This window comes from Symphodus melops (genome assembly GCF_947650265.1).
Source record: "Symphodus melops genome assembly, chromosome: 3".
Classification (NCBI taxonomy): Eukaryota; Metazoa; Chordata; class Actinopteri; order Labriformes; family Labridae; genus Symphodus; species Symphodus melops.
In genome coordinates, this window is record NC_136693.1 from 12,440,473 (window position 1) to 12,464,128 (window position 23,656).

The following is a 23,656-nucleotide window of genomic DNA, read 5'->3' on the forward strand; positions in this document are numbered from 1 at the left end:
CAGCTTTATCTCCTGCAGCAGCCTGCATCCAAAGTAAAAAAAAAAAAAAAAAAAAAAAAAAGACATTACACAATCATCAGAGCACAGAGGCATCTGACATGAATGTCTTCAACTGTATACAAGCTGCTTAAATACTCAGTTCCTTTCATTTTCTCACATTAAACACAAGGATACTGACATGGATTGTTCTGTCAGAAAACGAAAAGTTCTTTGCAAGCTACAAATAAATTATCTACTAAAGCATTGTGAAAAGAGGGGACGCAATATTCCGCTTAACTTGAAATGTAGATAAGCTCGGTCCACTCTTACAGGTCAAATTTCATGAGCTGTCACAGTACAGAGGAAGGAGGGGTTGGGGGGGGATTCATGTCCCCAGGGAATTGATTACACTGAACAATGGGGAGCAGATCAACAGCAGCCTTGGCCATACGGGGGAGATATCACACTGGTCAGATTCAAAATCTATCTACAAAATCTCACTTGCGTTATTTGAGGGGAAAAGGGGGGTCTGGTATTTGAGAACGTGTGCATGTGTCGGTGTGTGTGTGTGTGTGTGTTTTGTGTGTTGGGGGAGGGGCAGACGGGGTTAAAGTGAGAAAGAAAAGGAGACAGCGACAACCAAAGAAAAAGTGAAGAAAAGGGGGTGGGGATTGGCTGGAAGGACTGTATCACCATTTTTTTTTTTTTTTTTTTTTAAATCTTAACCTCATCATCGATTTTAACAATAAGTCACTCCGAAATTATTTGTGCACAGTAATTTGAAATGGTCAATCCAGTTGGTTGAAGTTCAGGTTTTCATAGCAGTGACTAATAGTGCTTCTCAGTTTTGCCCTTTTCAGTGGGATCTGCCCTCAGCTGCTAAACACACACAAGCCCTCCTCTGTAGCTGCGGCTGACGTCAACCGTCACTTAGCAACAGCCTTTTGGTGTAAAAGCAGCAGTGCTGACACCGTTTTCAAAAGAGGCGCACACAGAAAGACAGAAAGAAATTCAGAGTGAATGAGAAACAGAGATGGAGAGAATAAAATAGGGAGGACGTCGGGGATTTTGATGTGAAGGTTTTGGTAAAAATAAAGTTAAAAGAACTTAATCCAAATAAAAAGCTTAATTCATTCCTGTGTAAATTATCCTTTCAATTTTCATGTGACAGTGCTGAAGGAAAAGATGATACATTACTAAAGTCCTCTGGAGACTAGGAAGAGTCAGTAAAACTTTTCGTCTGCACTCTTTTAAATTAAACTTACATTTACTAAACACCCCCACCTCTTTTCCTCCATGCTCTAATTCTCACAGAAACTGTTTAATCCTGAGCTCACACCGTATACGTCAAAGCACCTCAATCTAACTACACCTCCAAGCTATCTCTCTCTCTCTCTATATATATACACACACACACACACACATACACACACATACATATTCTCTCAGTCTGTCACTGGACTGAACTGTCAACACATGCAAGGTTCAACAACCTCACCCTGAACCGAGAAGCTCAGCCATCTGAATTGTTTGCATTGTTGGCAACCACGTGGTGTGATCAGAAATCAGCACCCAAACTTCAAAAACTTCATTTAGTCTTTATTCATCTATGCACTGCCCTTTCACATATGCCCGTTTTTCAATTATTCAATCTGGCAAAGTAGTTTTTAAAAGAGAGGAATAAAGGTCTAATTAGCCCAAAGTTAACAACACAGAAAACAACCAACAAATAAGCTTTGTATGTATAACAGCTCACAGCTCATTAGGACAAAACACAGAAAGAGGGGATATGCTTCACAGCTCATTGCAGGCAACTCACAGCAGACAACACAAAGGCATGACCCCAACTTTGTACAAAAATACGAGTTTTTCAAGGAATATTTTATCAACAACCTTTTTAAAGATTACGCAAAAAACAACGCTTTGTTTGAGTATATTGTGAGCCGTCTTTTCATGGCGTCTGCAGACACCAGAGTCATTAGGCTAAGCTCTGGTAGACCTATCATGAAAACTAAAGAGCTGCAAGCTAATTGCTGGTGATCATGACGCAAACCGTTTCCAGGGTAACCCGAGTTTTGGAGTACCCGCTCCAGCATTTCCTCATCTGTTTGCACTCACACCAGCAGGCTGACAATGCAGTCGCTGCATCCTGTTTCACTCTGCAGTCAGCCAACACACACACACTCACACACACACACACACACACACACACACACACACAGACACACACACATACAGCACCTCGATCCACTTAACCCTTTCTACCTTTACTCCTGCAGCTGCTTGCCTGTGAAAAATGACATGCAGATCTGCAAATTTGTTCTGAGATTGAAGAAAGTAAGAGGAGGCTAGCGGTCACTGCAGCCTGTCTGGGTAAAGTAACAAGACAATTTTATTAAGGGGACATTTCCTAAATAGAAAGTATATTTGGAACATGAACTGAAATCCTCTTAAAAAAAAGCTCACAATACTGTTTTCCTAAATGCTGATTCAGCTCCTGATTATACATCCATAAAATCTTTATCTCCCTACTATGAAAACTGCCTGTGGCCCCAATGAGGAGTTGCTAAGCGATGAATTATGACATCTTGGTCTTGATATCGCAACTATTACACAAGCTGCTAAACACAGAGTTTAACGTCACATGTCACTCTGCTGTAGTTAAACATCAGCACAGCTCAGCTCATATTTCGTCTTATAGAGCTACTTCAATAATAACCAGTTTAGAAAAGTAACATTTACAACACTTTTAACCAATATGACCATCTCTATCACTTTAATTAGAATCCGACAATTGTTCAAGTCCAATATGGTGTGAGTAAAACTGCAGAAGACATGAAACTCAAGACCTTTACTGGTTTTACATACGAATGGACTGAAAGTAACTGTTCACAATAATACAAATATCAAGATGAGACACAGACATACGTAACCTTTCACTGCACATTAGTCATTTAATGGCTTTGATTTGAAGACACTGCCCTTTTTCTCTCTCCGTCAACAAAGTCCATCTAGCTACATGAATGTCAACCAACGTTCCATTAAATGTGTAAAAGAAGTAAAAACTGGAAGGACAGGTGTTCCTATTTTATTGTCTTAATTTGCACCAGTGTATAAATGTAAAAACATTTGACTACATTTAAGGTAAAAAAAAATGGTACAACGGTATGAATAAAAAAAGAATATGAGCAACAAAACAGAATTTGATTGTGGTGCTCTATTGGGTTTTTCTCGATGCATCTCGAACATCCAAGAGAACATATAGTGTCAGAGGTTCCTCCACTTTTTATTGCTTCAAACAGGGTTTATTTCCAACTAAATGTCTTTCTTTTTTTTTTAGAAGAGACTGAAAACAATGTTTTAAGCAGTGGAGGATTAACCATGTTCTCAGTGAAATGGATTCTTGTTTTAGCACACACTGCAGACACACATTACTCGTCTTGGATCTAACACACGTTCAGGGCAGGCAGTGGTGTAGTGTGTCGTTCAGACAAAAGGAACTTAAAGGCTTTTAAGGTGTAAAAAATAAAATACATTTTAAAAAAAGGCGATTAGACAGCTACACAAAAATGCAATGAGCATTTACATCTCTGTGGGCACACAGATAAAGATGCTGAGGATGCAGTGTGCACTCTGAGTGAAATTCATTTGGCCCTGATTTTAACTCTCTACACCTCTGACACAATTTAATTCCACAATTATAAAATAAACTGTTCAATTAAGTCTAATTATGTACACTCCTCATGTAACACTTAAACACATGATGTTCTAAAACACACGTGAACTAGATTTTCAAGCAGAGAAAACAACGATTTATAAATAGGTTTTATGTAAATTACTCATTCAGTATTATTTCAGAGTAAAGCATACATGACACATTCAATGCACTGACAAGAATTCACTGATCAAACGCTGTGTGCATTTAGCAAAAAAGAGAAATTATAAATTAGGACTTTTTTTCTTTTGAACCAAAAGATACACATGTAAAAAAGAAAATCTTTGTCTGAATTTTGTTTAGCAGAAGAAGCTAAGTAGGCTGAAGTGTAATCCTCCTAGGCAACTTTTTTTCCCCCACTAAAAGCCTCTTTCTATCGCATGGCGTCTGCAAACAAAGAATTTCTCCCATTCTCATCACTGCTGGAGGCAGACACTATATTCTACAGGGCGATTAATAAGTCTTGGCATTTTTTTTCCTTCATTGCAATCACCCTGTGGTACGTCATTGGGTTGTGACGTCAATGTTATATCATTCCACATGGCTTTACAGCAAGCGAACGTGACAGCTGAGAGCTGCTCTGCGTTTTCACTGCTCTCTCTTCCAACCTTTTCTCTCTGCAGCCTGCTTCTCTGTTCTCGTCTGAATGGGGGGTTAGTTAAGTGTGTTATTTACCCCTGCATGCCCCCGCTGAGTGGTAACCACACAAAAACAGGGCCTTCGCCTCCTGAATGCAACACCGCACTGCCAGCTCTGCCCCTGAGGTCTTAGTCATGCAGTAGTGAGCTTTCAGATTTTTGCCAATGAAAATGCCAAAATACAATAATCCTGCTTGGAAATGATCATCTCTACTTAATTCTCTTCATCTATTAAAAAAAAAGAAAAAAAGAAAAGGGGCTTAGAGACTGACGTAGTTCTGGGAGGGAGCAGGTTGTCATTCAGGCTGGACAATAAAATCATTGTTATGGAAAACAGATATTTGGAATAAAAGACATCAAGCAGGGACTTGGCGCATATACTGTATTTTTCATCTGCAAATTGTGTTGACTTAATTCTAGGTCTGAAAATGTGACATGTGACTTCTGGACAAAGAAAAATGCATTGAAATCAGCAAATAGAAAATGTTACAGGCCTTTGTCACCGTGTCACTATTAAGCGAACCTCTGAACTTTTTAGGTATCCTTATGATACGAATCTAAAAACAAACAACGTTTCATGCAGCACATTTGGAATTTGGTGAGCTGACCTCTGGCTCTTGAATCAATTCAGAAAACTTTGGTCAGCAAGAAGTTTTCAGACAAAAGACACTGAAATTTTGAAGCAAAAAATGAATAATTAAATCTCTAATGGGGGGGAACGATGCAATCTTCTCTCCATCATAAAAGGATGTTTCTATGTGCTGTTCTGTTTTTTCTATTCTTCTCCATGTTTAAATGTGGCGATACTTAAACCTCTACAGAGACTCAAGCCAATGTGTCATTATTTCTGAACAACCAGTCTCTTTGCTGTTTAAATAGAATTTGTATGATATGGGAATGTGCCAAACGCACACATGACAGGCTTTCCTTCCTCGTCAGTTTGGCACAATTAAGAGTCACACCGACCATGAAAAAGATTCTCAGCTACAGTGACAGTAACACAACACTGAACAGGACTTGAGGAACAGAAGAAAAAAAAAAGAACTTTGAAAAGACAAATAGAGCAAAATGTTGTGACCACAATAGGACATTAAAAAGATCACATGCATACAGGTTGTGCATGTGACAATTCTAGCTTCATAAAAACTCAGGCTTCAGATAATTGACAGGTTTATTCAACAACAAAAAAATAGCATCTATAAAATAAACCAAATTAAATTGAGAGCAGTGAATTAAATATGCCTGATTGGTATGTGGATATCTCACAACCTTGCCTAAATAAAATGATGAAGATGAACAAAGACAATGACGTGTCGAAACTATTCAGACAAAAAGTGTGGCATCATCTGATCGCTGAATTCAATTGAATGGTGGTGAATCTGCACGTGATGTGTAAAGGCTTTGCAGTGTATTTGTAATTGCTGTAATAAGGTAATCACATTTGGTAACTTGTGTCCTAACAGGCTGAATCGCAGCATGTTCTACTGTCGGCTAGTTTTATTATGACATTACGTTTTCTAAAGAACCGTCACAATCGTTCGTTTGTCTCGACCTTTGTAAGCTCTTAGCATTCTTGTGACATTAAACTTGTTCTCTTCTCAACAAACGCAGCTGTGGTTACACTCAGCATTAGTTTTTTTGTGTCTTGTAAAATGCCTGTCAAGTTGATTTCTTGAATGTTTTCTACTTTATTGGCACATAGCTGGATAATTAGCTTCAATTAATCAGAATCAACATGAAACCATGGGCAATGGACACAGGCGTCTTTCCAGTGGGTAACTTTAGTTCAGTAAGAAAGTGTTGCTTGTTTACATAAAATATATTTTATTTGCATTGCGATAAATTCAGACTTTTGTTAAGTGCTTACTGCGAATGCTTATATTGCTATAACAATGAAATAGTGCTGTCTTTTCTACACAGTCAAGTTCAAATACACAATCAACACCTGATTATAAAAAGTACTCCTGTTGCACCATGGGATTATTTTTTAGCAGGCTGAATGTTGCATCTTCCCTCACTTTCAGTGGAGGAAGAAAAAGGTGTGATCAACATTAAGAGAAGTACACGCCTGTCCTTTGGTGGAACTCTCTGTGAGTGGATATACGAGTTGGAAAACTTTATTTCTGGCTTTGATGAAGTATTACTGCGCCTGACATGTACAGCTGCAGCCCAATAAGTACTTCATGTATGTTACGAATGAAAAGCCTGACACCAAAAAAAAAACAAGCTTTGTATTCTAAACGTCACCCTCCTGATCCTACAAACTCTGGACACATGCAGGAGACAACTCTGGTCCTGGTTTCTCTCAGGCCAGCCACAGTACAAGAGCGGCTTAGAGAAACACAACAGATCCTCGCAAACTCTAAAGCATGTATACCTTTGAATGCACGTGTAAGTCCTTTAGGAAAATGACAAAGAATAGATGTAACTCCATGTAAATTGGAATCGTGTCTGCAAGCTTCATTTTTTTTTTTTGTATATAGGTCCCATGGAGTCTCAAGCTCTGAACCTTTGACGGCATGCTCATATTCCACAAGTTTGCTATCCACAATCATCACTTTCTAAATGGTATTGTCTGTTTAAAGTCCAGTTGTTAGCACTTTCTTGTAGATGTAAAGCTTCAAGCTTAAGTATAGTAACTGTAGTTACCAGCAGCGTGATAAACAATTACCACAAACCTAATCAGTTTAACTGTTGACAAGTTCTTCCCTCTCTTCTCTTTTTACAAGAGATTACAGATTTATGTTTTTTTATTCTTGACCAGAACGTTCAATTTCAAAATGAAAGACCTCTATAAACCCCTTCTTTCCCTTTTTTGATGATGAAATTGCTGTGAAAAGAAACCTATCATTGCTGCTAACAAAAAAAAACCCCAGCTCTCCTCTTTGCACCTGAGAGTCGATAAAACAATGACCCTCTCAAACAGCACCGAGAGGAGCTGATGGGTTTGTGTGCGTAAAAGGTGTGAAGACGAAGAACATGTGTGACATCAGCAGTGAACCTTGAGTAACCCCTGTCGAGATTTCTTTTGTGCCTCTTATTGCCTGCCTATGACACTGAAACTGTTGGGGTATTTTCTATTTTAAAATCGCTTACTAACACATCGAGAGTAAAGTCTTTTCTCTTCACTGACTATATTTTCTGATTGTCTGACAGAAGCTACATTTTTTTAAACACCTCCAAAGTTTTGAGTAGAAAAAAATGTTTGTTGTTTTTTTGAAAGAGATCCTTTTATATTAAATGCACAGCAATGACGTGTCTCAAATATGTAAACATCTTTCCCAGCCTGCATGGGGCACAACACCCCTGACAGGTTGCCAGTAAGCTTAATCACGGGACTGACACCTAGTAGACACACTCCCTCAACAATGCACACACAACTAACAGCCAATCCAGACTTTAATCTACCTGACCATGGTATGTCCGAGGTATTTGTGCAATATTTTTGTGTCCTCTAATTTAGCTGTCACACAAATATATTACTGGCAAACATTTCGCAAAATCATTTTTTTTAAGACAGTGGAATAATCTCTACAATTGTGTGCCTCTATTTACATAATATACAGTGTAGCTGTCAGATATTCAAGCTTAAACATGGCACAGTCCCTAAATATGTCAGCACTGTAGTAGGGTTTAGACTAAAAGTTTAGTAACTACCTGTTATAGATTTAAATTGTGTCTGTTAAAGCAACATCTCAACAACAAAGTCTGAACTTTGGTTGAATAATCACCCCATTCAAGGATCATGAAGATATTTTTCTCTCCCATATAAAAGGTTCATAAATATAAATCTGGTAAAAAGCATATTTTCTCTGTGAGATTAATGTTTATTCCCTAACAACTAAACTTATAAACAAAACTGAATGGTATAGCTTAGGCTACAAAACATTCAAATATATTGCAGTCACTATACATGACTGTTTGATTGATTCAACCTGTTTTTTTTCTACTCAAGTTTGTTCAGTTTGAGTGTGTGTGTGCCCTGTTTAAGGCTGAGTTTAAATGTGGGCCATTCTGCGTACAGTCTTAAAAACAATGAAGTGGAGAAACAACTGCTGGAAATTGCACAACTCAGACTTATATATTTTTAGTTGTCTTATCATTACAAAAAAAGCTCGAAGGACATAGACACAATACGCGTGAGCTGATGGCTTCAACTTGTAACTGTGTTTTTTTTTTTACTACACTGTTCAAAAATTATAGTCACAATGTGTTTGTGTTTGTCTGTTTTCTGCACACAACCTAAGCCCACAGCTTCAACCGGCTTTTTTTTTTTTTTTTACATATTGTTTGCTGCATTATCAGTGTTTGTCTGGATTTAACCTGATAGAGGTGTGCTAGTTTACAGAGCTAATGCAAAGTAAAAAGGAGCCTGGCTTTGGACTGGATCTGTCGGCTGCTGTGTGTAAACACAATTGTTTTATGCAGCTTATGTGTACAACCTTATTAAAAGAAATAGAAACACAGTCTGTGGACACTGACTAATCCCTGCGTGTGCTCACCATCTTTTTGTTTTGTTGACTGCTACAGTCAGAGGGGAGCATAGGCCACATCAATGACTGTGCTGCTGCTGGCTGTGTTGTTACTCTTGCAGGATAATGTAGACAGGCACTCACAACTCATCGATTACCTGGTATATAATCTTAAGTGATCATTTACTAGCAAAATGTAGGGGGAAAAAACATTAAAGCTGCAACTCACTCATTTATTTACTGTCAGTTACATTCAAGATGAATTGACTGGCTTGTTTACATTTTATGAAATGTTGAACAATGTTCACAAATCCCAGAGCCCAAATAAAACGGTGCCTTTAAATGTGTTAGTTTTTTCCACCGATTTTAAATTAAGCGTGAGAGAAAAGACACCATAAAGTTTGCATATTTAAGTAAGAAATGCATCTGTTTTTTCGCATGAACATGAATTCACCAGATAGACCAACAAACCGTTTGAAATTAATTTTATAAACAAAAACTTATTGTTGCATTTCACATTATAACGTGACAGAGAGAAGAGCTTCCCACAAAAGCATGATGATAATTTTGGACATGTTATCTTTAAGTTATTTAAGGATATAAAACCCAGCAAGCATTAAGTCAATGTTGAATTTTTTTTGTTGTTTGTTTTTTTTAATTCAATGTCGAAAAAGCCATCGTTTGATATTATATGCACATGGGCCTGTATGGTAGCCTACAATAACTCTGAAATGAATAATGGTATAAAGGTCACCTGATAAGGTAATACATTGCACTTTATTTATGCAATTTAGTAAATTCAATATTTTTTTGGCTGATCAGTAGGAGAAGTAGCTAAGATGTTTTGTTTTGATGTGTTTCTTTCTGTAGGTCATTCGTCTGATTTGCTTGGTGTGGGATTGTTGGTGACATAAGCCTGGGTGTTTTCCTTCTCTGATGCACATGTGCACTCGGGGTAGCTGTTGTTGATGATCAGTGTGCCTCTAATTTTTTCTTTTTTAACAATAACAACATTCGTGCAGGTCCTGCAGGGGGGGGGGGGAGAAGACCTACCTGTTCTCTGGATATACAGGGTAACGAAGGTCTGCGAGGCATTTTACAACTGCCATAATAGCTGGTCGACGTTTCCCCGAGTGAAACACAGCTGGACCTTCTCCGAGGTCTGATCACAGGGACCTTTTCCTCCGTAGTGGAAATCCCACTCGGTGCTTCCCTCGTCGGGTAGTAACGATCAAAACAGAGCCCCAACAAGGAGCCACAAACCCCCGCAAAGCAGGCGAAGAGAGGTCTGAGGAGAGCAGGCAGACCGCTCAAACTTGTAAAAGAAACAAGCCACACAAGGCTGGCGAAAACCAGTATGAGAACACTGTGTTTGAGTTTCAGAGTGGGGATGAGTGTGAGCAAACCCACACATCCCAACACGAATAACAACCTGCCCACCATTTGCATCTGGTGCTGGTCCTCTCCCCATTGCAAAAAGCGCAGAACCAAAAAATCCCCGAGGTAACACGATGCTGGCAGTGACAAGAGCCAACATTTGCTGCTCTCCTTCTTTTTTCTCCTCAGGTAAAACGTCAGAAAGAAGAAAGCACATCCTATGCTGAATAGAGGACTGATGGACTGGGAGAAGCCCGACAAAAAAGTCCGCAAATCCCACTCCTGCGAGTCACTTTGCAAGCTCCTAGATATTAGGAAAGAAAGCGCGAAGATTACAAACGCGCCCACGTACAGGGCAGAGACCTTCAGCAGTTTGGAGTTGAGTATGTCTTCGTTGCAAAACCTGCACACATTAAACAAAAATCCCCTCTGGTGGTCCTGTTTGAGAGGGGTGACGCAGCTCTTCACATAGCCGTTCCTGAAGCCCTCTGTGCTGTTTACACTTCCAGCTCCGTCGTGGTGCTTTATTTTACTGTGCAGAACCTCTCCTTCCTCCCGTGCAGCCATGGCTCGACTGTGGCTCCTCGTATCCACACCAAATGTCCCCCCCCCCCTCTCTTCTGATATTCACGCCGTATTAACGCTCAACGACATGACAGCAAAACGCACTCCATGGTCACTCAAACGTGCTCCAGCACTTTGGACTAAAAGAAAGAAGGTGAGATGTTGTTTTTACAGAAATGGGGCTCTCCGTCGCCCCCCAGAGGCCACAACTCAGAACGCAGCTGGCTTCGTAAAGTGGCGCGCGCTCAACCAATCAGGAGCTGCATCTGAAATACAAGAAATCAATACAGACTACTCTTGGTTTACAGTCAATGCTACAGAATACTCTTAGTTTACAGTCAATGCAGAAACTTAAAAAAAAACAAAAAACTCTTAAAATAGTGTTATGGGTTCCACAAAATGTCAGATAAACTTCCTATAGGTCCAAACTATAGTTTTACCTTTATTTAGACTATGTAGGCCTCAATCAATAGTCATGTGTCCAAAATGGAATAAAACTTTAAGGTTTTAGCGTTTTAAAATGAAGAATAAAATGTAATAGTCCGTGTATTGTTGTTATGAGGAATAACAGCCCATGTTTCGAGGTTACTCAATTATTTCAGAGTTTGTCACTATTATAAATCCTAACGACTCAGTCTTAACTTCACAAAGACAAATTTAGCGGAAATTATTTTTCACTATCTTATGGTATAATGATATGGTCCTTCGGTCATCCTGGGTGTCGTCCATGATGTCGCCGATGCGAGCGAGAAGTGCTTCATCTTTTTCTCTGGGATCCTTTGGTTCACCTGCCCTGAGATGGTAAAACAAACGATTGCCGATTAAAATGATCTCAGAGACTCTGCATGCTACCATAGACTGTAAAACCTTCTAGTGGATGCCAAGTGATTGTTGTTCATTACTGGCAAAAAAAAGCAACTTACTGAATCCTTAAAATGGCTTAAAAGCTGCTTTTCGACATCCTAACAAACATGAGGAGCCTAAGTCTGACCAAATTAACTCCATAAATTTCAGATTAATACATGACAACTTCCAGCGTCAAAACAAGACCCTTGAATAAAAAACAATTATGTACTTAAAAGTCCTGGTGTTTAAACAGTTTTCATTCCAGTCATAAATAAATTAAGTCACAATGACACAATGACATTATACTGTTTTTGAGCTATGGCTACTAACAGCTACTGTAACAGATCTTTTTACAACAGAATATTTGAGGTTGAGTGTATAAGCTACTTAAGTATTATGTCAATGGTTACATTTCATTTACTCATTCTGGCTTACTTGGATTGGAAAACTAATAAACTATATTGCATGATAGCCGGATAAGCCCAAGTCACTGGAAGGATTTTTATCCCACCTTATACTTTGCAGAACTGAACAATTCATTAAAGACACAATGACTGTCATTTTTCACTGACTGCACAGTGGGGCTGCTTGCATTCATGGAAAGCTATAGCTTGTACAGATAGCTTGCCTATCTGTTTTTCAAAAGTATACGCTCCTTTCAATAAACATTTGTCAATTGTGTGTAATGAGGTGAACCTGATGTGTGATGTTTACAAGAACACACAAAGTGACATAATTTATAGAAAGGTAGAATATCCTTATGTAATGATAATCCAAGTGAATATGAACGCCCATTCAAAATGCACTGCACTGGTTGTGTTAGTAAAAATCAATTTTATAATATAAAATGATGGAAAGTAGAGAACATTATAACTACATTTTCCTAAGGACTTCAAACCAAAAATAAATCAACTTTTTGAGTGTTTTCGTGTTTAAGTCATCCCTTAAGAATGAAATAATAATAATACATAAATAACAATAAAAACAAATGGATGTATTTCATTCTGTTTACCATTGTATGCTGTTGCTTTCGGCCTTAAGGTACGTGTTGTTTCAATGGTAATCATTGGGAGATAAAAAGTGGGAAACTACAACTGAATGAAACACTAAATCAGTCTTTTAATAGCTCAATCAATAGTCATTTGGCGCCATTGTGTCAATGAGGCAAAGTTTCCGCTAGAGGGTGCTATATACCATTTAAATCTGTCAAACTATATTATTGAAGCAATAAAGTGATGACATTTTCGTCCAGCAATGTTTTTGATTGAACACATTTTTATTTTATTTTACGACACAGGAACCAAGGCTGCCGAAGACTTCAAGAGCCAGCCAAATACACATAGAAGTATTGTTTATAGTAAATAAACACTGAAACAACTAAACTGTAAAGAAGACAAAAGAAGAGTAGGCTGCTCCAAAATGTTAACTGTTATTTATTTTCGACCTGAATATTGTTATATATATGAATATGTTTTATAAAGTCCTTTATTCGGCTCATGTTTTTATTGTCTTCCACTTAAATATAACAATTATGACATTGTATTATTATCTTATTCTTATTGAAAAATTATGTAATTAACAAAGCCAGTGAATTCACTACTGATTTTACAAACGCATATGCATTCACTACACATAGTTTAACTCTTTCAGAAGGGGATCACCAAACCATCGATTTCAAGTTACTTAAGCATGTTTTACTTGGACTCATGGTCCAAATCTTAGGTCCAAATAGAAACACACAACAGTTTATAACATTCTAAAACAGGTTGCTGCCGAATATATAAACAATTTGGATAATTTGGATAGTACAAATACAAAATAGAAACTCTGTCCATTTTTTGGGAGAAAAGGCTTGATCAGGACCTTGTTTGAATGGTTTCAGGATATGGCTCTCGCGTTTTGAGCCTTCTGGCGCACGGTAGCAGTGATGTGGCTCACAAAGTAATCTTCCACGTCATTAGGAAGTGGGACAGCTCACCAGACGGAGCTCCAGCGACTATTCACAGATGTAAATATCCAACATTGGATATCGAAGGCCACTTCGGAGGATAAAAGTCGTGCAATCAGGTACGTTATCTTGATACATTTAAACCAATATGAGTCGTGTGGTCTGTCCTTAGCCGTAGTTATAGCTAACTAGCTTACGTTACTGTCCTCCATTTCAGTGCTAGCCAGAGCAGAAGCTACCTTTATTTCCGCTAACATCCACTAATTAGCACATTTAATTGTATTTTATTTTTTTATTAATCGCTTCAGTAGTCGATTAGCTACTTGATATTTGCGTGAGTTGAGGTTTTGTTGCCCAGCTGTCATTGCTAAGGCAGTAAAGAGCATTGAGGCTACATCATCAGGCTAACCGCAGTGACATATGAGCTGCGTGTCTTTATTATATGTTAATAAACCTACTACAGAAACTTTCCACGTGTTTGTTGCTGTCACAGTGAAGGTTGTTTAATGTGCTGTTGTATTGATCGATGTGTAAAACACCATGAGCTGTCAGTGTCAGACAAGTGTTCAAACTCATGTTCATTTTCCTCTTTATACTAAAGATCAGCAGTGTTTAGATTCTCCTTGTTATACTACTAATATTTTTGCATTTATGTATTTAAAAGAGCCTTCAGGTTATGTATTTAACCCTAATGTGTTTTCTGCAAACATGTCAGAGTTATGTATTTTAAGTGGGACTCTTCCAGATCTTTCGACTTTATGGTACATCATCTCCCTTTCAATTACCAATTTATATTATAAACATAAATGTTAATGTTTTTATTTTTTTACCCCAGGATGTCTCCATATGTATATGGATATGCTTTCTGGGAATTCTGGTGTACTTCAGAGACTTTTCTAAATGCAGCCACTGCATTTGACTATTAAGACACCAAATATTACCTAAGTTTAAACTTTAAGAGATATATTTCTGTGCAGAATAAAAATTTAAAAAAAATCCCAAACCATTAAAAACAGACAATTGCTCAAAATCCTAAATATTAACTGATAGAATTATGTATGAGAAGCAGCTGAAATGTGCACATGGTGATTGCTTTAACAAGAATCTATTATAAGTTGGTTACTATCAAAGTAGTCATTTTGCTATCATGCCACATTTTTAGTTTCTGCTACTGTTGTTTTATGTGATAACAGTCATTCATTACAATACAAACAACTCTTGGAGTTGGAGTCTTGTGTATTTCTTCTTGCATTTGCACTTTTGCTTAAAGAACGATTTGATCCGTATTACAGCAATGAATTAAATGAGAGTCATCACTGTGAAGAACGACTTGTAGACAGTGTGCTTATAATAGTGCAACTTTTGTAATTCTTCTGTATTCTCTTTTTGCTTTGCAGTTGTTCTCACATGTTGGTTTCTACAGTTACTCATGTTTAGAAACAAACAGCTATATGGTTCTCTAATTCTATTGTTCTCCTGTGTCCCACCACAGGTTTTATCCAGTGAGCAACATTCATAGAATTTCTTCTTAGCGGGGAACGAGCACAGCAGCAGAATGACAGCTGCAGAGAACGTTTGTTACACTCTGATCAATGTGACATCTGATTCAGAGCCGCCTTCAGAAGTCAGCCTGAAAACTGATCTCGGTAAGTCATCGTAACATTCATCTAAAAAGCTATGCAAACTGACTCACAGGTTCAAACCTGTTAAAGCCTGCCTCTCGAGCTAACTACAAAAGAATCCATTCTGGATAAATTAATACAGTTGAAATGTCAATGAAGATGCTTATCATTGTTCTGCAGAAAAGGGAGAGATCAAGGCAAAGACTGAAGCCCTAAAGAAGGTCATCATCATGATTCTGAACGGGGAGAAGTTGCCGGGACTTCTGATGACCATAATCCGCTTTGTGCTGCCACTTCAAGACCACACCATCAAAAAGCTGCTGCTGGTGTTCTGGGAGATTGTTCCCAAAACAACCCCAGATGGCAAGCTGCTTCAGGAGATGATCCTGGTCTGTGACGCCTACAGGAAGGTAAATAAACTGTCTGTGTGTTTGTAGATAACAGTGTGCTCTTTGTTGTAATTAATGATGTGTAACAAGAGGGAAAAGCTTGTTAATAACAGTTGTTGTATAAAAATAGTAATTCACACATCTGAAGAAGACATCTCATAAATGTTCATTAGCTGAATTTTGTGCATGCCATTTTCCTAATGAAGCAAACATTGATTTTTTTTTTTGTTGTGAATTTCAGGACCTGCAGCATCCAAATGAGTTCATCCGTGGCTCCACTCTTCGGTTCCTGTGCAAGCTCAAGGAGTCTGAGTTGCTTGAGCCTCTCATGCCGGCAATCCGAGCCTGCCTGGAACATCGTCACAGTTATGTTCGCCGCAATGCTGTCCTGGCTATTTACACCATCTACAGGTACAAACTGTTACATACTTGATGCTCGGGTGCCTGACAACAAACACACAGGTTTTCCTTTTCGCAAGGGAACAACAAGCAACTCACCGTATTCTTCTGTTTTAGGAACTTTGAACATCTCATCCCAGATGCTCCAGAGTTGATCCATGACTTTCTGGTCAATGAAAAAGATGCCAGCTGTAAGAGAAATGCCTTCATGATGCTGATTCATGCAGATCAGGTATGTAGAATATTTACATTTCTGTAATTGTTGCTGCTGTTGTTTTCCACTCAGACTCAAATAGCCTTATTTGTATAATCTCATTCATGTCTTTGCAGGACCGAGCTCTGGATTACCTCAGCACCTGCATTGACCAAGTTCACACTTTTGGTGACATTCTTCAGCTTGTTATTGTGGAACTGATTTACAAGGTGAGTTGAGTCCTGTCACTCTTATTAGGGTAGTGTGGCATCAAACTTATAGAAGAGCACCTGAATTGACTCCACTGTTTGTTTTTTTTTGTTCCTCGTCTGTTAGGTCTGTCACGCTAACCCTTCTGAGCGCGCCCGCTTTATCCGATGCATCTACAACCTGCTGCAGTCCTCCAGTCCAGCCGTTAAGTACGAGGCTGCTGGCACTCTTGTAACCCTCTCCAGTGCTCCAACCGCCATTAAGGTACATCACCAAAGTTTTTGTTTTTTTCAATGTTCTTTTGTATGACAATGTTCCACTGTACTGGGATTTCGATCGCAGTGATGTCTTTGGTCTACTACAGTCTCTTACCAACTCTGTGCTGTTCTTCACTCCAGGCTGCAGCCCAGTGCTACATCGACTTGATCATCAAGGAGAGTGACAACAACGTGAAGCTGATTGTCCTGGATCGTCTCATTGAACTGAAGGAGCACCCCACTCATGAGCGTGTTCTCCAGGTACATTGTCTTATGGCTCAGGTTCATTTCTAATACGATTACAAACGTTTTACTTGCTGTCTAAAACTGTGAAGAAGTTTTTCTCTAAAAAAAAAAAAACTAAAAAAAAAACGTTTTACTGAAAAGTACACCATTAAAAAAAGTCTGAATTATAGGTATCGCAATCCAATGTAGTATTATGAGACAGTTCAGGTTTTCTGCAGCTACAGTGTGTTATCTCTTGTAAGACTGACTCGAGTATGTTTTTTTTTTTTTATCCAGGACCTTGTGATGGACATCCTGCGTGTTCTCAGCACTCCTGACCTAGAAGTCAGGAAGAAGACCTTACAGCTGGCACTGGACCTTGTTTCATCTCGCAACGTGGAAGAGGTCAGTGGTCCACTTCGTACGCCTGCGCGATTGTTGCTGTTCTCATGTACCAGCATGGACACGGAGGGAAATAAAATGCTAATTTATGCAACATTTGTGTCTTCCAGTTGGTGATTGTTTTAAAGAAAGAAGTGATCAAAACAAACAACGTGACAGAACATGAAGACACCGACAAGTACAGGCAGCTGTTGGTGCGCACTCTCCACTCTTGCAGTGTGCGCTTCCCTGACATGGCAGCCAATGTCATACCTGTGGTAAGTTTCCTGTTTGTTTGTTTTTTATTTTTGAAGTTCTTGTTTTTCCAAAGAATAATGTTAATACTTATCTCTGTGCGGCTATGGTCCACAGCTAATGGAATTCTTAAGTGACACTAACGAGGCAGCTGCTGCTGATGTGCTGGAGTTTGTACGAGAGGCAATTCAGAGATTTGACACTTTGAGACCCCTCGTCATTGAGAAGATGCTGGAAGTTTTTCACGCCATCAAAACTGTCAAGTAAGTCTTTCCGAGCACATTGGAGTGGAAACGCAACGCGGCGTGTTTCCAAACTGTTCTGAGGTGAGGCAGTGAGGGACGTATCAGTGGTTCACGTTTTGCAAAATGTTTAATCTTTCTTCACTGGTGTGAAGAAACAAGATGATGGAACATAGACAATATACAAAACCAGTTAAGTACAATTTAGCAGCACGTTCACTTACATGCGGGGTAGAGATGGTCTGGTGTTGGTTAATCGCTGAGCTTTATACAACTCACGTTTTCTGACAGTCATGTCAAGTATCTTTCGTCGTTAGTTTTAACCAACATGGCAGAGATTTGTAGTTTATCAGTGAAGGAGCGTGTTGCACTGTGAGTTCTCATCACCTCTTGTCTCCATTGTCCTTTTTCAGGATCTATAGGGGAGCATTGTGGATCTTGGGAGAATACTGCAGCACCAAGGATGACATTCAAAGTGTGATGACAGAAGTACGCAGGTCCTTGGGAGAGGTATGTCGCCCCCCCCCCCCCCATTGTTCGGACAGTTGTGTAATGAAAATGTTCACAAACATCATGCCTCTTGCCTGGACAGATCCCGATCGTAGAAAACGAGATTAAGAAGGAGACAGGCGAGGTGAAACCAGACGACGAAGTGAGTGCAGCTCCGGCCCAGAAGCTGGTGACAGAGATGGGCACGTACGTGACGCAGAGCGCCCTCAGCTCCTCCAGGCCTTCCAAGAAAGAAGAGGACAGGTAGACGCATTGTTGGACTCGGGTTCTCTGACTGTAACATTGTAGCGACTGCAGGAAATGTTGTCGCACTGACACGCATCTCGCTGACTAAACTCTGATTTTGTTGTTCCAGACCTCCACTCAGAGGCTTCCTGATGGATGGAGACTTCTATGTGGCAGCGTCCCTGGCCACCACACTCACCAAAGTAGCTTTGCGCTATGTTGCAATTGTTCAAGACAAGAGGAAACAAAATGTAAGTGCTTTCTCCTTTACTTCCCTGGAAGACAAACGTTTTGTGAAAATCAAGAATTCCTCTAATTCCTGCTCTCTCCCCCCCCCCCCCAGTCTTTTGTTGCAGAGTCCATGCTGATCATGGTCACTGTGCTGCACCTGGGCAAGTCCTCTCTGCCCAAGAAGCCAATTACGGACGATGATGTCGACCGCATCTCGCTGTGCCTGAAGGTGCTGTCAGAGTGCTCACCACTTATGAATGACATTTTCAACAAGGAGTGCCGCAAATCACTGTCACATATGCTGACCGTCAGACTGGAGGAGGAGAAGCTGTCACAGAAGGTAATGACTGATGACCCGGAGGGATGAACTCAATATTTAACCTGCTGACAGTCAGGCACAGCGGAGACATCAGCACAGTACACAAATAAGTAGTGTTGATTCCATATTGTCCTACCCAGCTCTTATTTGTTAAGAGTGTAAGTCCCAAGTCATGTCTTTAAAACTCATCTAGACTGCATGTTTTCCCCCCTCCAACAATAATAGTGTCTCTCATTTTTAAACACAGAAAGAGTCTGAGAAGCGCAACGTCACAGTGCAGGCAGACGACCCCATCTCCTTCATGCAGCTCACAGCCAAAAATGAAACGTCTTCTAAGGAGGACCAGTTCCAGCTCAGCCTGCTGGCTGCCATGGGCAACACTCAGAGGAAGGAGGCAGCTGATCCCCTGGCTTCAAAACTCAACAAGGTACATAACAAGCCCTTCAGAGAACTCACCAGACACGACACGTGGAAATTAAAAAGAAAAGGGAGAAAAGCACATTTCTGGGAGGTGTCAATTGGGGCTGTAAATAATACCTATGCTTGGAGATTATATTGTCATTTGTTTAAAATACTGCCCATTCTTTTTTTCAGTTGTGATTATTCATGAGACATGAGAGTATTACTTAGCTAAGAGGAGGGTGCTTTTTTTCCTATAGAGTTTAATTTGGCTTTTTTTGTTTGAAAAAAGTTTATTGTAAAGGAACGCTGAGTCCTTTATTCCTTAATTGTCATTATAAACTGTCACGCTCTTGCACATGAACTGCTGCGAAAGCCTTGTTCGAAAGTGAATGGCATCAAAAACGTAAAGTCTTTTTTATAATGGTAAAACAATTGTAAAAAACCGTTGTTCCATTCTAGGTGACCCAGCTGACAGGATTCTCAGACCCTGTGTACGCCGAAGCCTATGTTCATGTCAACCAGTATGACATCGTGCTGGACGTTCTGGTGGTCAACCAAACAAGTGACACTCTCCAGAACTGCACCCTTGAGCTTGCTACTTTAGGTGAGTCTAGTTGATTTAACACCTCACTGGACACGTGCACTCTTTAATTAGTTTCGTATAGCTGGATCAAGCCAGTCACATGTTGTGGTAACGTTGAACTGCCTCCTACAGGTGATCTGAAATTGGTTGAGAAGCCTTCACCTCTCACTCTGGCTCCTCATGATTTTGCAAACATTAAAGCCAATGTAAAGGTGGCGTCAACTGAGAATGGCATTATATTTGGCAACATTGGTAAGAATCTTTTTTTTATTTTAAACAGAATAATGAAACACGTTTGTTTTACTCTCTGCAACAAGGCAGTGTTTTTTTAATCATTCTGGATTGTTTGATTCTTCCAGTCTACGATGTGTCGGGGGCTGCTAGTGACAGAAACTGCGTTGTCCTAAGTGACATCCACATCGACATAATGGACTACATCCAGCCAGCATCCTGCACAGATGCAGAGTTCAGGCAGATGTGGGCCGAGTTTGAGTGGGAAAACAAGGTATGCTTTGCATGTCCACTCGGATACTGACTAACTTTACCAAAGTCATTGTGTCTGGCATCATGAGTCACACACATTTTATTTCTATTTTCTAGTTTTCTCAACATCATTTGGTTTTACATGTGCGATCAATCTTTCTTGTAGGTGACGGTGAACACCAACATCACTGATCTGAACGATTACCTACAGCATATCCTCAGGTCCACCAACATGAAGTGTCTGACTCCTGAGAAGGTTGGTTTTTGACATTTCATGCAGCTAATAAAAAAAAAAAAGTTAGAGGTTTTAAAACATAAAAAACACTAAAGTCTTTAGTCCTGACCTACACAATACTTTGTTTTATGTAACCTCAACTTGTTTCTTTTTGTTTCACAAACCAGGCACTGTCTGGCTTTTGCGGCTTCATGGCTGCCAACCTTTATGCTCGTTCTATCTTTGGAGAAGACGCCCTGGCTAATGTCAGCATCGAGAAGCCCATCCACCTGGGGCCCGATGCACCTGTCAACGGACACATACGCATCAGAGCCAAAAGTCAGGTGGGTCACAGCTGCTGCCTAATGAAGCCTATGAAGTAGAGAGTAGCTTGGTGGAATTTATTTTCTGAAGCCACACAGTCAAGTTTTGGAAAAATAATATTTAATCAAATACGGTAGCTTGTTAAAAGAATCTGACTGAATTGGCAACACGTGTATGTATAGAAGAAGAACTCATTACATGAAATTTTGCATTAAAGGTAATGCTCTTATGGGATGTTACGTGTTAAGTCTGTTATGATAAATCCTCCCTCCTTCATTTCACAGGGGATGGCCCTGAGCCTTGGTGACAAGATCAACCTGTCGCAAAAGAAGACAAATATCTGATCCAGTTGATCCCTCCGACTTTGTGAAGTCACCTGCTGTTTCTCTTCTGTCGCCCATCATCTTACAGCCTCATCATCACCAATAATTAAGAACTCTATAGGGTCTGTTGCTTCTGTGCTCTTTTTTTTTTCTTTCTTTTTTTACATCACATCTGTGTAAACATCTCAGTAATGTTTTCCTTGTCCTGTTCAGTTTTCAATAAACATGTATTAAAAGAAAGAGCAAAATGTTGCTACATGCTTTATTCATTTAATAATTCAAATCTTTTGATTTCATTTTGATCATTCCTCTGTATAATTAAATATGATATTCATTATAGATCAGTATTTGATATTGAAATAAAGAGGTTGTAGACTTTTCATTTTGTCAGATTTAATGATTTTTATTTTATTTTTTACTAAAAATACCAATATAAAGCTTTCACAAGAGCTATTGTTATAGTTGATATATTTTCAAAACTTTGAAATGTTTGATAAATGTAAATGTGGGATTCACAACTTGAATGTTAAAACTGTCAAATAGAAAAAAAAGATGTCCAATTTTGCTGTTTAAGAAAAAGGGATTTGAATTAAATGATTTAAGTTGAATGAGTTCTATTTATATAGAACAGTCATTAAAACAACTTTTTACTTGAAGTTAAGTGTCTGGAAGAAGTTGGGATAAAAACTTGAGCCTTCTACAAAGAGACACTGTTGTATTGTTTCCCATTGAAAGTTGTGCTGAACTTGAGGCATGAAAGCAAATGTTTTAGTAAGTAAATTTCAATGAGAGTTGGCCACTGTTAAAGGTGTAACTGTCCCAAAGTAAGGCAACTGCTGTCTGGAGCTCCTGCTGGGTGCAGCTTCGTTGCTCCAGGCTTTAATTAGAATTCCTCAGATGTCTTGTGTGATATGTTGCACAGTGTGAAACTGTCTGGAATTTATTTTGTCACTACCACCAAATTGACAGTGACATTATGACTCCTCCAAACAATGGACAAATTGAAGGCAAAGCTTCGTGATTTGCTTTAACCTACAGTATTATTGTAGTATTGTAAGTTGCATTGTAGGTTCTCTCAAAGTTTTTTTTGTCACTGTTATGAGATGGAGTTGGATAAGTGCTGGCACAGACCTACTGGTTCCACTGACCCTCCTTTTTATAATTTATGAGGAGAGGGATATTTCTGATAGAGTTCCAGATGAAAAGGTCAACCCCAGTCATACATTTACAATACCTGTGAAATCTGTCTCTCCAGGGGGATAGATAGATAGATAGATACTTTATTGATCCTGAGGGAAATTCAAGATAAAGGCTGGAAGGTGGCTTTGAGGTCAGAGCCTCAGCTGTTGACTGACTGGAAGCACTGTCACAAGCCAAGCTACTGTGTATATTGTTCAGGTGCTTTAAATCCAGGGTACATATTCAAAATTATTATATTCACAGCTGAACTCCAAAAAACCAAGATATGAGCTTAAGCAATCCAAGTTTTTACATCGATTCATTATGGAAAGGCAGTCGTGGGTAGAAAGTGAGCCTCATCAAATGATTTTTTTTTTGTAAATTAAGCAGTGTCTCAGTAAAACAAATGGAAATAATGGTAGCATAATTCTAATTGGAAGCAAGTGTCATGGTATCTACTTTTAGTCCTCAAACAAAATTACAAGATACTACGAATTATGCATTTAATATGGATGTCAGGAATATGTTCTTTTTTTTTTTTTTTTTTTTTTTAGCAATCATGATTGAAACCTCCAAACACTCAAGTGCTCATGCAGTTTTTATTCCCGCCTCTCTTCTTTTAACACCAGGTGGCGCCATAGGTGACAAAACAGTCAGTGTGGTGGAATTCTGTTCAGGATCATCCACCTCAATGATGAATTATGACACTTCAACATACAAAATTAACTACGTTCCTATAAGTCATTGAAACATGACCATATCAAAGTCTAATGATTTTGAAAGGAGGACAAAAAGAGTTTAGCTCTTTGTAACCCACGTGTGTCCCTCTGAGAAATGCAGGAACATGGTAAAATCAAATGTAACATAGCATATTAGGCTACAATGAAAAAGAGGGGCATTATTATAAGTTTCTGCATTCTTAAAAGAAGCATCAGTTACAAAAGGGGATACATTCTACTTGCAGAAACAATGTATTGCAGAAAAAAAAGAAGAAAAAAAACAGCCAACATGTATGGAACAAATTGTCATGAAAGTAATGATGTGAGACAGAAACGCAAACTTAAACTATGAAGTTTTACTGTCTGTAAAGATGTTTGATGAAAAACAAAGGGTGCTCATAGTCACCTTGCATTGGTCCAGCCTATGTTGAA

The 23,656-nt window shown here is 39.1% G+C and overlaps 2 protein-coding genes across 2 annotated transcripts in view; one reads left to right on the top strand and one right to left on the bottom strand.

Moving 5' to 3' along the window:
* pde3b (phosphodiesterase 3B) overlaps positions 1–11,506 on the bottom strand; it is a 39,729-nt gene extending 28,223 nt beyond the window's left edge. The window contains exon 1 of the mRNA XM_079338882.1: positions 9,858–11,506. Coding sequence (XP_079195008.1) covers positions 9,858–10,748 — 891 coding nt within the window. The 5' untranslated portion in view covers positions 10,749–11,506. The remainder of the gene's footprint in view (positions 1–9,857) is intronic.
* A 1,940-nt stretch (positions 11,507–13,446) lies between these two features.
* copb1 (COPI coat complex subunit beta 1) lies at positions 13,447–21,706 on the top strand. Its single transcript, XM_079339356.1, has 22 exons — positions 13,447–13,658; positions 15,032–15,185; positions 15,342–15,571; positions 15,792–15,961; positions 16,067–16,181; positions 16,280–16,372; positions 16,479–16,616; positions 16,751–16,870; positions 17,132–17,239; positions 17,347–17,493; positions 17,588–17,733; positions 18,126–18,222; positions 18,305–18,465; positions 18,578–18,698; positions 18,791–19,018; positions 19,245–19,424; positions 19,859–20,003; positions 20,115–20,234; positions 20,342–20,487; positions 20,632–20,721; positions 20,868–21,023; positions 21,288–21,706. Exons 2-22 carry the CDS (start codon positions 15,095–15,097, stop codon positions 21,345–21,347), a joined length of 2,862 nt encoding a protein of 953 aa, XP_079195482.1. The 5' UTR covers positions 13,447–13,658; positions 15,032–15,094; the 3' UTR covers positions 21,348–21,706.
* The last annotated feature ends 1,950 nt before the right edge of the window (positions 21,707–23,656 follow it).